This window comes from Globicephala melas, chromosome 20 (assembly GCF_963455315.2).
Source record: "Globicephala melas chromosome 20, mGloMel1.2, whole genome shotgun sequence".
NCBI classification, from domain to species: Eukaryota; Metazoa; Chordata; class Mammalia; order Artiodactyla; family Delphinidae; genus Globicephala; species Globicephala melas.
Genome location: NC_083333.1, coordinates 4,834,640 through 4,847,806, shown reverse-complemented (window position 1 = coordinate 4,847,806; position 13,167 = coordinate 4,834,640). Strand labels below are relative to the sequence as shown.

Here is a 13,167-nt window from a genome sequence, read left to right as displayed (position 1 = left end):
TTTAATTATAGGCTATCAGACCCACAAATTCAGTCTTGTAAGGCCTCAACATCTTCACACTAAATGCCAGCTCCTCCAGACCAGATGCCCTACAGCCTACTTAGCAGAGAGAAACAGACAGCCTACCTGATGAAAGCACAGCTTTATTCTGTTCTGCGGGCAGCTGGTGCTCTGTGCTGCATGCAGCTTTCTTCCCATTCCCTAGGTTAGCAATGAAGTACATGCTGTGCTATAGCTGGGGAATGCCTCCGATCTAACTCATTGCCAAGACTTCTAGTTAAAACAGATTGTGCAAGAAGCAATCCTGATTTGCTGCAACTTGGGGGAGCTAGATGTGCAGAGGGTGCTGCAGCAGCACTGCAGGCTGAGGTTGGCAAACAGCAACTATTCCAGAACAAAAACACTATTTATTAGTATGTGATTATCATTAATATATGATATCTGAGTCTGATGTCATTTGTATTTTGTATTTAGGACTTATGCTCTTGAATTTTCCCCATATTCAGATTGTACGTTAAATTTGCTACTGAAATAGATCCAGAAGGGGAGTGGGGTGGTGAAAAGAGAAGGTTTCTCCAGGCGGAAGCACAGCTGCAGTACAAGATGTGGCTCAAAGGGACAGGCTGGCGGTTACCATGACATTCTCTGGAAGAGCAATGGAGCTGGGATCAGATTGCCACAGGGGAGGCCCTCCACAGTCCCTCCCTTTGAACAAGATGATGTAGGAGGCAATTACAAGGAGACCAGAGCAAAAAGAGATGTCTGTTAATTCCCTCCACTGGCAGCTTCAATTAACGTTTACAGTTTTGTATTTTTAGGGTAAAGCTCTGTGCTGGGACTTGGGTATATAAAAATAAGTAAAACATGCTTTTGACCCTAGTGTTCATATTCATCTCACAAAAAACTTGTAAATAAAGTTACGACAGGGGCTTCCCTGGTGGTGCAGTGGTTAAGAATCCGCCTGCCAATGCAGGGTACACAGGTTCGAGCCCTGGTCCGGGAAGATCTCACATGCCGCGGAGCAACTAAGCCCGTGCGCCACAACTACTGAGCCTGTGCTCTAGAGCCTGCGAGCCACAACTGCTGAGTCCGTGTGCCACAACTACTGAAGCCCGAACATAAGCAAAGGCTTAGAGGTCTGACAGGGCCTAGTGATCTGGAGAATAGCCCTAGAAGTCTGGTGTGGAGTTTAAACTATAAGACATTCTGCATTTGATGAGCAAGAGCCTAGGACTACTCCAAAGGTGTTCACAAATGACTACCCAACTTGGAATACAAAATCCTAAGAGTTTAATAAACAAAAGTATTCAGAGTCCACTCAAGACAAGTTCTTTTAAATTTGGGATTCAGAACTCTGTTAGGAAAATCTTAATCATATCAAGTCAAGATGTTAGAATACAGAAAATGTTAATTATACCTATAACTATTTTAACATGCACACTGTATTTATAAGAAATAACAGTCTTAGAATCTTTTCAAGAATCTTTTCAATGCCTGGGCATAAAAAGCACTATTGTTAATGGTTAACATAATAAGTAATTTTAAAATATTAGTTTTTTCTTTTCTTTCCATGTTTCCTTGGGGGACAAGGGCAAACGAGGTGCAGGAACAACTAAAATATGTAACCAGATTCAGTATCCCTGCAACAGTTACTGAGACTTGTGCATCACACACTGGGGGAGCAGACAGTTCCTGCTCTAGCACAGAGGGGCTGATCTGCCATTGTGGTACAAAAACAGACATAGACAGTATGTAAATGAATGGGAGTGGCCTAATTTCTTAGTTTAGTAATCCCAGATCTAGAAGTACAGAAGGTCTTTAAAGAATTGATGGCATGGGCTTCCCTGATGCAGTGGTTAAGAATCCACCTGCCAATGCAGGGGACATGGGTTCAAGCCCTGGTCCAGGAAGATCCCACATACCATGGAGCAATTAAGCCCGTGTGCCACAACTACTGAGCCTGCGCTCTAGTGCCCCCGAGCCACAGCTACTGAGCCCGTGCGCGCCTAGAGCCCATGCTCTGCAACAAGAGGAGCCAACACAATAAGAAGCCTGTGCTTGCCGCAACTAGAGAAAAGCCCGTGCACAGCAACAAAGTCCCAACGCAGCCAAAAATAAAATTTTAAAAATTATTAAATAAATGTTAAAAGAAAAAAAATTGATGGCAAAGGTACCATGGGAGCCTGTAATAGAGGATTCTAACCTGGTTTTGAGAAAGTGACTTTAAATAAAGACCTTAAATAGTGAGGCAGAATTAACTAAGTGGAGAAGCTGGCTTCTTTGGAGATGGTTCGAGAAGTGGTGTTGTTGGAGAAAAGTGCTCCTAGCGCAAGGCCCAGAATATGCTGTAGCAGGAACAGTGAGGGTCAGTTTGACTGGAGAGAGGGTTCATGAGGAGTTAGAGGTGAGGCCACAAGGATCTTGATAGGACAACTTAAGGATTTTGGATTCTATCTGAAAGGTGCTGGGAAGCCCCTACAGGGTTTTAAACCAAGAACTGACTTAGTAATTTACTTGTTAATTAAATAAATATTTATTTAATGAGTGCCTACTACACGCCAGGCACATACAAGACAAACTCCCTGCCCCTAGGATACCTGTATTCTGTAATTTGCTAGGAGACAAACCACAAACAAATAAAATAAAGCTTGCTGTAAGTGCTAGGAAGGAAGTAAACACCCTTACCTTTGAGAGGGTTAGTTTAGGCCAAGAGGTCAAGAATGGGCAGGCTGTGGTATGCAGAGCCAGGGGAGGAGGTTCCTAGCTGAAAAGGTGGGCAAGAACTTGGCATACTGTAGGCAACGTCCTATGGCCAGTGTGACCAAAGAATGGTGAAGGCAGCAGAATGCGAGAGGGAGAAGGGGGCTGCTCAAGTCAGGCTGCAAAGGTCACGGACAGCCACTGGAAAAGGAAATGACATGATCTGACCTGACCCGATCCTGCTAATGTGGAAAATGGACTGGGAGGGGTTCTGGGTGGAAGCAGAGAAAACTGAAGATACTATTGTGGTAGCTTGGGCAAAAGATGCTGGTGGCTTGGAATAGGGTAGCAGCAGTTGAGATGGAGAATAGAAGAGAGATTTGAAATATATTTTGCAGGTAGAAATGACAGGACTTAATGAAAGACTTGGTGGGGGGGTGAGGGGGGTGTGGATAGTAAAAAAGAATCCAAGATGATTTTCAGAGGTCTGGCTTTGGTAAGCATGTGGATGAGAGTACCACTTAGTAATGTAGGGAAGATCAGGTTTAGGATGATGGGAAAAAACAAAATTTTCTTTTTCTTATGTCAGGTTTGGGATGTCTAAGAGACATCCAAATGGAGCTGTTAAATAGGCATTCTGTGTGATTCTTAAACATAGAGGAGAGAAGGCTGGGCTAGAGACTTAAACTCGGGAGTTGCCAACTTTCAGATGGTTATTAAAGCCACAGGACTGGGTCATCTGAAGGAAGCATGCCGAAAACCCAGGATTAAACTCTGAAGGAAATTCAACTGTAATATGTGACTGCACCACTTTCCGATGTGATTAATCCCAGGATGAGATTTAAATCTCTTCGGGAGTAGCAATACCATGCTAATCTGATCTAGTAGCCGCCCAAACCAACTAAATAAGCTTTCAGATGTTTCAGACTTGTACTGGTTGGAGGAACACAAGTCATGCAAAAGGGCTCTAAATTCACAGTTGATGGGGGAGCAATCATACTTTTGTAATCAATACATAAGACTTAAAAATCAGTAACTTTCATATAAAGTTAAACTAAAAAAGATCGAACAAAGCTTTTTTTGTCCCAAGAAATGAAATTCAAAAGTCTTTACACTCTCCATGTTCATTAATAACAGCAGTGTAACTTAATACTCCCTTGCTACTTCTGATATTACAGTGAAGTATTTTAAGAGAGCTGAGGCCTCCTCTAACAGAAAAATAAGTATCAGCACTTGTAACAAACACGGGAAATGAACCGCTCCAGCTGGTTCAAGAGAGTCCCTGGAGAGAAAGGCAGAAACTGGAAGAATATAAAGTTTTTGTCTTAATAGCCCATTCTCATATGTGTGGTAAGCGTTTGATGAATGTAGCCATCTACAAAAGGTTCTAATTATATTATTCAACAATATGGAAAAACACGGAATTTGGCATCGCGCTCTAGCCTGATGGCCGAGTTGCTGGAAGCTCCGTAGGTTTCACATCCCCAGGACAAACAATTCGATCACCTGATCCTGACTCGGAAGCCCCAGGTCCCTTCCATTCCAAACCCTACCGCGCGGCCCAGTTTTCAGAAGCTGCGAGAGAAGGACGGCATCCCAGGAAGCCTGTTGACACAACAGGCCACCCAATTCATGGGTTCTGGGTGGCAGAGAGTTGGGAAAAGCCTTGAGACTCTGAGCAACTACCCCGCTTTCTTCCTCCTTCTCTCTCATAGAGCAGGGCAGGCCGGAGGCCCCCTTCTTCCCGCATACGGCTCCCCAGTACCTCGTCCCTTACGGGACCAGGCCCTAGGAGCCTGGCTCCCCACCTGACCCATTCGAGGAACACGCTTTCCAGTCCAAACTTTACCTGCCTGAGGCCCGTCGCTTCTCCGGTGCGCTAAGCCCCCAACGAGGAAAATGGAGTCCTCAAACCGAGACTGGGAAAAGATAGTACGGACCCACGGCACGGTTTCTCCGCCACCACCACCGCCGCCGCCGCCGCCGCCGCTGCTGCGTCAACGTACTACGTCACTTCCGGCCCCCTGTCACTGGGAGTTGGCGGACCAGTGCTTGCTCTCTTCTCCCAACCCGGTCTCCGGGCTTCGCCGGGGGCGGGGGTAGCGTGGGGAGGAAGGGATGGGGGTAGCTGGGCTGGCCGAAGCAGTTCAGGAAAGCAACTCTCATAGGGCCCCCGGAACAGAATAAGCTGAACGAGGAGGTCGGAAGCAACCAGACCTAGCCTGTTCGTCAGGCCGCTCTAGCCAAAGGAACCATAAAGACCAGACTAGAGCTCCTTTCCGTCCTCTCTCTGGTTCCACCCGCGGCTTCCGGTTCCGGGGAGGGGCCGAGTTTTCTTCGAAGATTGGGGCTCCGCGCTACAGATAGGATGGCTGTGGTGTCGCTGCTGTTGTTCGGGGGTTTGTGGAGTGCTGTGGGATCGTCCAGTCTGGCTGTCGTTACATGCGGTTCTGTGGTGAAGCTGCTCAATACGCGCCACAACGTGCGACTGCACTCACACGACGTGCGCTACGGGTCAGGTACGGCCACCCGGGTTCGGGTGGGCTGGGAAGGCCTGGTAGGCTCCGGAGGGGGCGGGGCCTAGAGAAACTCTGAGGGGTGTGGTCTGGGAAAGTTAGTGGAGCCCGGGGGAGGTTCCTGAGGTCTGGAGGCGGAAAGTCCGAGAGTTGAGTGGTCCTTAAGCATCTTAATCGTAATCTTAGTTTCTATGTGGTGAGCTTCGTGCCAGGCACATTACATATTTGCTTTTTTAAGACTTACAACATTCCGACGACGCATAGACTATTATTATCCCCATTTTACAGATGAGGAAACAGACTCAAATAAATCGCATACTCAAAACCTTGGCAGCTAGTGAATGACAGTGATGGGGTTCGATCCACATCTGTCCAGGGTCAAAGTCTGCTTTCAGTTACTGCAGGCTGGTACTACTCAGTGCAGGAGAGACAGACATGTAGAAAATTACAGTAAGTGCTGTTATTTCTGAAGTCTTCCAAGACCTCATTCTTTGATTATAATCCTCTGTTCTAGCTCTTTTCCATCTTACACTTGCTCTTCAACTCTTTACCTTTGGCCTCTTTTCACTCAGACCTTATCCTTTTTGTAAAGAAGAACTGAAGCACTCACTGGAATTGGAGAGGAAACTGTTTAGGGGGCTTTTTAACGTATGAAACTAAAATGCTTAGCTTGTGGGTTCATTTATAATTCAGCAATTATTTGTGGATTCATTCGTTCAGTATAAATTTAAGGAATCTACTGTGTGTCTAATATTGTTCTAGATACAGGAAATACAGTAGTGAGCCAGTGAGCAAGTTACAAGAAAATGAAAACAGACAGAAAGGAGAGGAAAAAAGTTCAGGTAGTGAGATGTGAGAGACATCTAAGATGACTGCTGGATTTCTGTCTTAGATAACTGATGATGCTATTAGCTAAGAGAGGAAGGAGTTCTCTTAGATGGAGACTGGTCTGTGGTTTATGATACCCAAAACCTGTCTGGCCAGGTAGACTAGGAGAGGAACTGAATTGTCATTGTTGGGACGTCTTAATAATCCTAGCGGTGGGCTTCCCTGGTGGCGCAGTGGTTAAGAATCCGCCTGCCAATGCAGGGGACACGGGTTCGAGCCCTGGTCCGGGAAGATCCCACATGCCGCGGAGCAACTAAGCCCGTGCGCCACAACTACTGAACCTGCGCTCTAGAGCCCGTGAGCCATTAATGCTGAGCCCACGTGTCACAGCTACTGAAGCCCGCGCGCCTAGAGCCTGTGCTCCACAACAGGAGAAGCCACCGCAATGAGAATCCCGCACACCGCAATGAAGAGTAGTCCCCACTCGCTGCAACTAGAGAAAGCCTGCGCGCAGCAACGAAGACCCAATGCATCCAAAAATAAAGTAAAATAATCCTAGCGGCCATTCAGTGAATACTTACTATGTGTCAGACTTATTATATTTTAATTTGATCTAGTTTCCTATTTTGGATCTACTGAATCAGAATGTGGGTGGAGAGAGGCTGCCAGTAGGAATCTATAGGTTTAAAAAGCTCTTCAGGTGCTTCTGATGGGCATCCAGATTTGAGAACCAGGTTCAGTCTGGAGCTCAGAGAGAGATCTGTGCTGAGCCTGAGATACAGAGTTAAGTACAACATCATTGTCTGGGTGGTGGTTGAAGATGTGGGGAGAGTAAATGAAATTGCCCAGGATGAACTGTGGTTTGCAATCTGGTGTCAATTTGAGTCACTTGAAAAACTTGTTGAAGCACTTGTAAATGCTTCTGTCTTGATCTCCAACCAGTATTTAAGAATGTATAAGGGCCAAGGATGGAACTCTGGGTAATCCTAAAGTTGAAGAATGGGAAAGGAAGGGAGGGTTGAATAGAAAGTGAAAAGTAGGAGACAGAAAGTGTAGACCATGATTTAGTGAGGCATGGAAGTGAGGACCAAGAGAACTGTAAGGCAGTAACCAGAAGTGAGGAGGAAGGGTTGGTTAGCCTTTTTTTTTTTTTTAAGATATAACAAAATCATTGAGTAGAAGAAGCAAGAGAGAGACACTGGTAGTTTAGTCATAAACATTCACCCAGATAACTGGTACAACGCAGTTATGTTAAGTGGTAAAAGGGAAGTGTCATCAAAAGTTTGTGGTCAGGCAGGGCCAGGGGACTGAAGGGAAAGCTAGGAGGAATAGGCAAGAGTGACTGAGGAAAGTGTCTGGGAAATATGGAGTGCCTTCAAAGAATTGAGTAGTGAATGAGGCCTAGGGAAGAGAATATCCCTTGAGTTTATATGAGTGGCCTATTTGGGGGGACTTAACAGAAAATAAAGCTTTGTAGGAGGCCAGGTGGTAGAGTGGTTAAGAGTGTGAGTTCTAGAGTTGGCCCACTTAGGTTCACACCCTGCATTGTCTCTTAAGATTATGTGATCTTGGGCATATTATTCAGCCTTTTTAACACTCCAGTGTAAAATGGGGGTGATAATAATAATAGCTATCTCAGAGAGTAGATGAATGTATCAATTAAGAACATTCAAGTAAAAAGCCTGGGTTTGTATCTGATACTCAGTAATTGCTCAAGTACACGTTAGCTGGTTAGCAGCAATTATTTGTATATATCCACTTTTTTCCAAGCCTGTAGCTACATGTTTAACCTAGTACCTTGTAACCTGCAAAATCGCACCATTTGTAAGTAGTATGAACCAAATTTAGATGACTTAAGAATACTTTTGTGGGACTTCCCTGGTGGTGCAGTGGTTAAGAATCCGCCTGCCAATGCAGGGGACACGGGTTCGAGCCCTGGTCCAGGAAGATCCTGCATGCCGCGGAGCAACTAAGCCCGTGTGCCATAGCTACTGAAGCCTGCGCACTTAGAGCTTGTGCTCCGTAACTAGAGAAGCCACTGCAGTGAGAAGCCTGCGCACTGCAATGAAGAGTAGCCGCAGCTCACCACAACTAGAGAAAGCCCGTGCACAGCAACAAAGACCCAATGCAGCCAAGTTAAAAAAAAAAAAATGTTGAAATTGTAAATTAAAAAAAAAAACTTGTAATATGTTGGATATATCACTTACAGGAATTGGAGAGCTGTAATGGCTTGTTGGATTAAAGTTGACAGCAAAAAACGGTCTCATTTTTTTTTATTTTTAATTAATTAATTTATTTTTGGCTGCATTGGGTCTTCATTGCTGTGTGCGGGCTTTCTCTAGTTGCGGTGAATGGGGGCTACTGTTCATTGCAGTGCGCGGGTTTCTCATTGCGGTGACTTCTCTTGTTGCAGAGCATGGGCTCTAGGTGCGCAGGCTTCAGTAGTTGTGGCACGCAGGCTCAGTAGTTGTGGCACGCAGGCTCAGTAGTTGTGGCTCGCAGGCTCTAGAGCGCAGGCTCAGTAGCTGTGGTGCATGGGCTTAGTTGCTCCACGGCATGTGGGATCTTCCCGGACCAGGGCTCAAACCCGTGTTCCCTGCATTGACAGGTGGATTGGATTCTTAACCACTGTGCTACCAGGGAAGCCCTGATATGGTACACTCTTAAACATAGTTTGTCATATAATAACTAATACCATATAAATACATTTAGCATTTTTCATATATATTTTAATGTCATAGAAGAAAAAAATATGAAGCATGGGGTTTTCTTCCCAGCCCCAAAACCTATTTTATGACACAGGGCACGTTATTAGCCATAGGAAAGAGAGGGGTCAGGTTGAGCTCACCCTCTTTTCTTTTTCTTTTTGACTGCAGGTAGTGGGCAGCAGTCAGTGACAGGTGTAACCTCTGTGGATGACAGCAATAGTTACTGGAGGATACGGGGGAAGACGGCCACAGTGTGTGAGAGGGGAACCCCCATCAGATGTGGTCAGCCCATCCGGCTGACACATGTCAACACTGGCCGAAACCTCCATAGTCACCACTTCACCTCACCTCTTTCTGGAAACCAGGTGAGGTGGCATCCTGTGGGTCATTGCTGCTCATTACTCAGTTGAGTTGTTTGATATCTTGGTTCTTAGCCCTTTCTCTTCCAGGTATAGATCTTCTCTTTTGTGCAGACCTGAAGAATTGCCTCTGTCTCATAAGTGTGAAGGAAGTTGTTTCTGGTCAAAATGGAGACTACATTTAGATCAAATCAAGAAATGAGGAAAGAGAGAATAGGTATATGTTAGTGTATCATAAGTTATCTTGATAAATCTTGCAATAAAGAAACCCAGTGTTTTCCAAACTTGCGATAAAAATTATTATTTTTTAATGATGCCAACTAACCACATTAGGAAAATGAATTAGGTATTGTGCCATTTATTTTAAGCCTTGAACTTCTGAAGGATGTGGATCCTTTAATGACTGCTTCCCTCCCACTCCTCCTCTGTACATATTTTTCCCTATTAACATCTTAACATTAGTATGGTAAATTTGCTACAGTTAATAAAGCAATACTGATACGTTGTTATCAACTAAAGTCTATAGTTCATTCTGATTTCCTTAGTTTTTACCTACTGTCTTTTTTCTGTTCCAGGATCCCATCCACATCACATTTAGTCGTCTCCTTAGACTCCTCTTGGCTGTGACAGTTTCTCAGATTCTCCTTGTTTTTGTTGACCTTGATAGTTTATTTTTTATTTTTTATTTTTTTGGCGGTACGTGGGCCTCTCACTGTTGTGGCCTCTCCCGTTGCGGAGCACAGGCTCCGGACGCGCAGGCTCAGTGGCCATGGCTCACGGGCCCAGCCGCTCCGCGGCATGTGGGATCTTCCCGGACCGGGGCACGAACCCGTGTCCCCTGCATCGGCAGGTGGACTCTCAACCACTGCGCCACCAGGGAAGCCCTGATAGTTTATTTTTTATAAATTTATCTATTTATTCATTTTTGGCTGCGTTGGGTCTTTGTTGCTGCATGCATGCTTTCTCTAGTTGCGGCGAGTGGCGGCTATTCTTCGTTGCGGTGCGCAGGCTGTTTATTGCGGTGGCTTCTCTTGTTGCGGAGCACGGGCTCTAGGTGCATAGGCTTTAGTAGTTGCGGCACGCAGGGTCAGTAGTTGTGGCTCGCGGGCTCTAGAGCGCAGGCTTAGTGGTTGTGGTGCACAGCTTAGTTGCTCCGTGGCACGTCGGATCTTCCTGGACCAGGGCTTGAACCCATGTACCCGGCATTGGCAGGTGGATTCCTAACCACTGTGCCACCAGGGAAGTCCTGACCTTGATAGTTTTGAGGAGTGCTAGTCAGGTATATTATAGGATGCTCCTCTGTTGGAATTTGTCTGATCTTTTTCTTATGATTAAACTGGATTTATAAAGGTTTTGGGGAGGAAGACCACAGAGGTGCCATTTTCATCCCATCTATAAAGGGTACATAGTATCTTATGATTGTTGATATTGATTACTTGGCTGAAGTAGTGTTTTTCAGGTTTCTCTTGTAAAGTTATTCTTTTCATTTTTTCCCTTTACATACTGTACTCTTTGGAAGGAAGTCACTGTGCACAGCTCATACTTGAGTTGGGAGTTATGCTCCTCTTCCTTTAGGGTAGAATAGTTACATAATTTATTTGGAATTCTTCTGCATGGAAGATTTGTCTTTTCTCTATTCAGTCATTTATTTTCATTGGTATGGACTCCTGGATATTTATTTTATACGTTGAGTTATAATCCAATATCACTGTCTTCATTATGTTGCTCACATTTTTCCAACTTTGGCTGTTGGGAGCTCTTTCAGTTGTCTCCTGTGTCCATTTGACCTGCTCCCATCATTGTGTATGCGTGTGGCTGTGTTTTAACACTTCCTTACTTTCTGGCAGTAAAAGATATTCCAGGCTCATCTTGAATATTTCTTGGCCCCAGTCCTAGAATCAGCTATTTGCCTATGGAGTCTTGCTTCCTTTTATTGGAAAAGGGTATTCTTAAACCAAGATCTAGGCCTTTCATGAGCTTGTTGCTAGGGGGTTTTGTTTCTTTTAGGCCCTCTCACCTGACAGAGCAAAGAAATATATGTATGTATGTGTATATACTCATATTTATTGTAAGTGTTCACATATGTAACCATCTATATCTATATTAAGTTAAACATGAGTTCTTACTGATGCCTCCAATTCTAATCCATTGCCACATAGACCATTTTAGCCTCCTCCCTTTGCTTATTTGTGAATTCCCATTCTGACAGTGAGACACCAGGCTGCTCACACTGTCATCCATTTACTTACTTGTTCAGTTCCAGTGTACAAGTATTAGTAGTAGAATTGTTAATTATGTGCAGTTTCTTTTGCCTTTAGTCTTACAGACTTTATTTCCAAATGACTGATTTTTATCATCTAAAATTTTATAGCTCTTAGTGTATATTTAAATTGTATGTGTCTGGTAGTGGTCATTTTGTAACGTATAGAAATATTGAGTCACTGTGTTGTGCACCTGGAACTAACATAGTGTTGTAGGTCAATTATACTTCAATTAAAAAAAAATTATGTATGTCTGAAATAATCAGTTACTTTTAAAATTGTGATAGAAACTGAATTTTTGGCCTTATGGGGAATGGGATTAGAATACGAGTGGAAGATAGAATCTGCTATACTCTGCTCAGTTAATATTTATTATTTTACTTAATTCTCACAATTATTTTGTAAGGTATTATTGTCATCATTTTATAGAGGAGAAAATGAAAGCCCAAAGGAGTTACACAGGAAGGGACAAAGCTGACATTCAAGGTTTGCCTGTTTCCAGAGCCCATCCCCTTTCCAACTTGTGTTTCTCACCACGTCACTTAATGTCTAGTTAAGGGAATGAGGCAGGAATATTTAAAGTCAAATAACAAGAGGTAAAGTATTTTAAGACTATAATAGAAAATATAAGGCAAATATAGGAATATTTTCAAAGTAAACGTTTGGACCATAATCTTATGGCAAGTGATTTCATGTCTTTGGTGTCTTTTTATCTTTTTTCCACAGTTTTATTTTATTTTATTTATTTTTAAACAACACTGGAAAGCCTCTTATTTATCACTTTTGGATAGTCTTAGTTTTATTCCCATTGCCTCCCTCCCCTTTTCAGGCCTATGTGTCAGCTATACTAATGTCGCTACCTATCTGTGTCTTCCAGGAAGTGAGTGCTTTTGGTGAGGAAGGTGAAGGCGACTATCTGGATGACTGGACAGTGCTCTGTAATGGGCCCTACTGGGTGAGGGATGGTGAGGTGCGGTTCAAGCATTCTTCCACTGAGGTTCTGCTGTCTGTCACAGGAGAACAATATGGTCGACCCATCAGTGGGCAAAAAGAGGTGCATGGCATGGCCCAGCCAAGCCAGAACAATTACTGGAAAGCCATGGAAGGCATCTTCATGAAGCCCAGTGAGTTGTTGAAGGCAGAAGGCCATCACACAGAGCTATGAGTCTGGAGGCTGTGAGCCACTGTCACCACACAGTGTTCGTAGACATCTGCTGCTCCTTCACCCTTTGGATCCCTGCCACAGGTGACCATGTCACCACTGAGATGAAGATACATGATAGGAAACAGTGGATGTGTTTGGAAGCCTCAGCCCTTCACACTTGAATTGGTTGTTCTCCCAGACTTGGGTCAGTTATTTCTGAGTACAAGACTTGTTGGTGAAGGAGCAGATGCTTTTTATTCATATTAATAAAACAAAAACGGAGGGAGGCATCCCTCCTAGCTGGGAAATTTTTATTCCTCAGAATCTTGGCATCATGGATTATTAATGTGCGTGACTTTTCTCCCACTTTCTCCAGAATGATAAAAAAAATTTCACTGTTAGTCACTGTATTGTCATTTATTAGGCATGCTATGTCATAATCTGATTAATCCTTGAGTCCTAAGAGTCATTGCTAGCACTCTTTTGAGATGATGGGAACCTTTGGTGTGGGCCCTTTTGAAAGCCTTACTTGCATCCCACTTTTTCTATCTTTACTTTTACTTCTCCCTCAGCACCTCATCTTTATTAGTTTTTTGACTAATTATGGCTATAGACCCTTAATAAATAGCCAATAAAATGTTTTACTTTGGA

General features: G+C 44.0%; 2 protein-coding genes across 4 annotated transcripts in view; one reads left to right on the top strand and one right to left on the bottom strand.

Moving 5' to 3' along the window:
* The window catches only part of SUPT6H (SPT6 homolog, histone chaperone and transcription elongation factor), a 31,281-nt gene extending 26,310 nt beyond the window's left edge, over positions 1-4,971 (bottom strand). For 2 of the 3 annotated variants that reach the window (XR_009560490.2, XM_030862022.3), the window contains exon 1: positions 4,550-4,971. The gene's annotated coding sequence lies outside the window, so the exon portion shown is untranslated. The remainder of the gene's footprint in view (positions 1-4,549) is intronic. The other variant, XM_030862023.3, reaches the window with a different exon arrangement.
* SDF2 (stromal cell derived factor 2) lies at positions 4,814-13,167 on the top strand. Its single transcript, XM_030862027.3, has 3 exons — positions 4,814-5,219; positions 8,921-9,117; positions 12,250-13,167. The coding sequence occupies exons 1-3, from the start codon at positions 5,069-5,071 to the stop codon at positions 12,535-12,537; spliced, it is 636 nt and encodes a 211-aa protein (XP_030717887.1). The 5' UTR covers positions 4,814-5,068; the 3' UTR covers positions 12,538-13,167.

Bases quoted from the DNA above. Each gene is read 5' to 3' on its own strand.
- SDF2 (XM_030862027.3), top strand. From the start codon at position 5,069: ATGGCTGTGGTGTCGCTGCTGTTGTTCGGGGGTTTGTGGAGTGCTGTG. The intron at 5,220-8,920 runs GTACGGCCACCC...TTTTGACTGCAG, and splicing joins CGACGTGCGCTACGGGTCAG to GTAGTGGGCAGCAGTCAGTG. The intron at 9,118-12,249 runs GTGAGGTGGCAT...TGTGTCTTCCAG, and splicing joins CACCTCTTTCTGGAAACCAG to GAAGTGAGTGCTTTTGGTGA.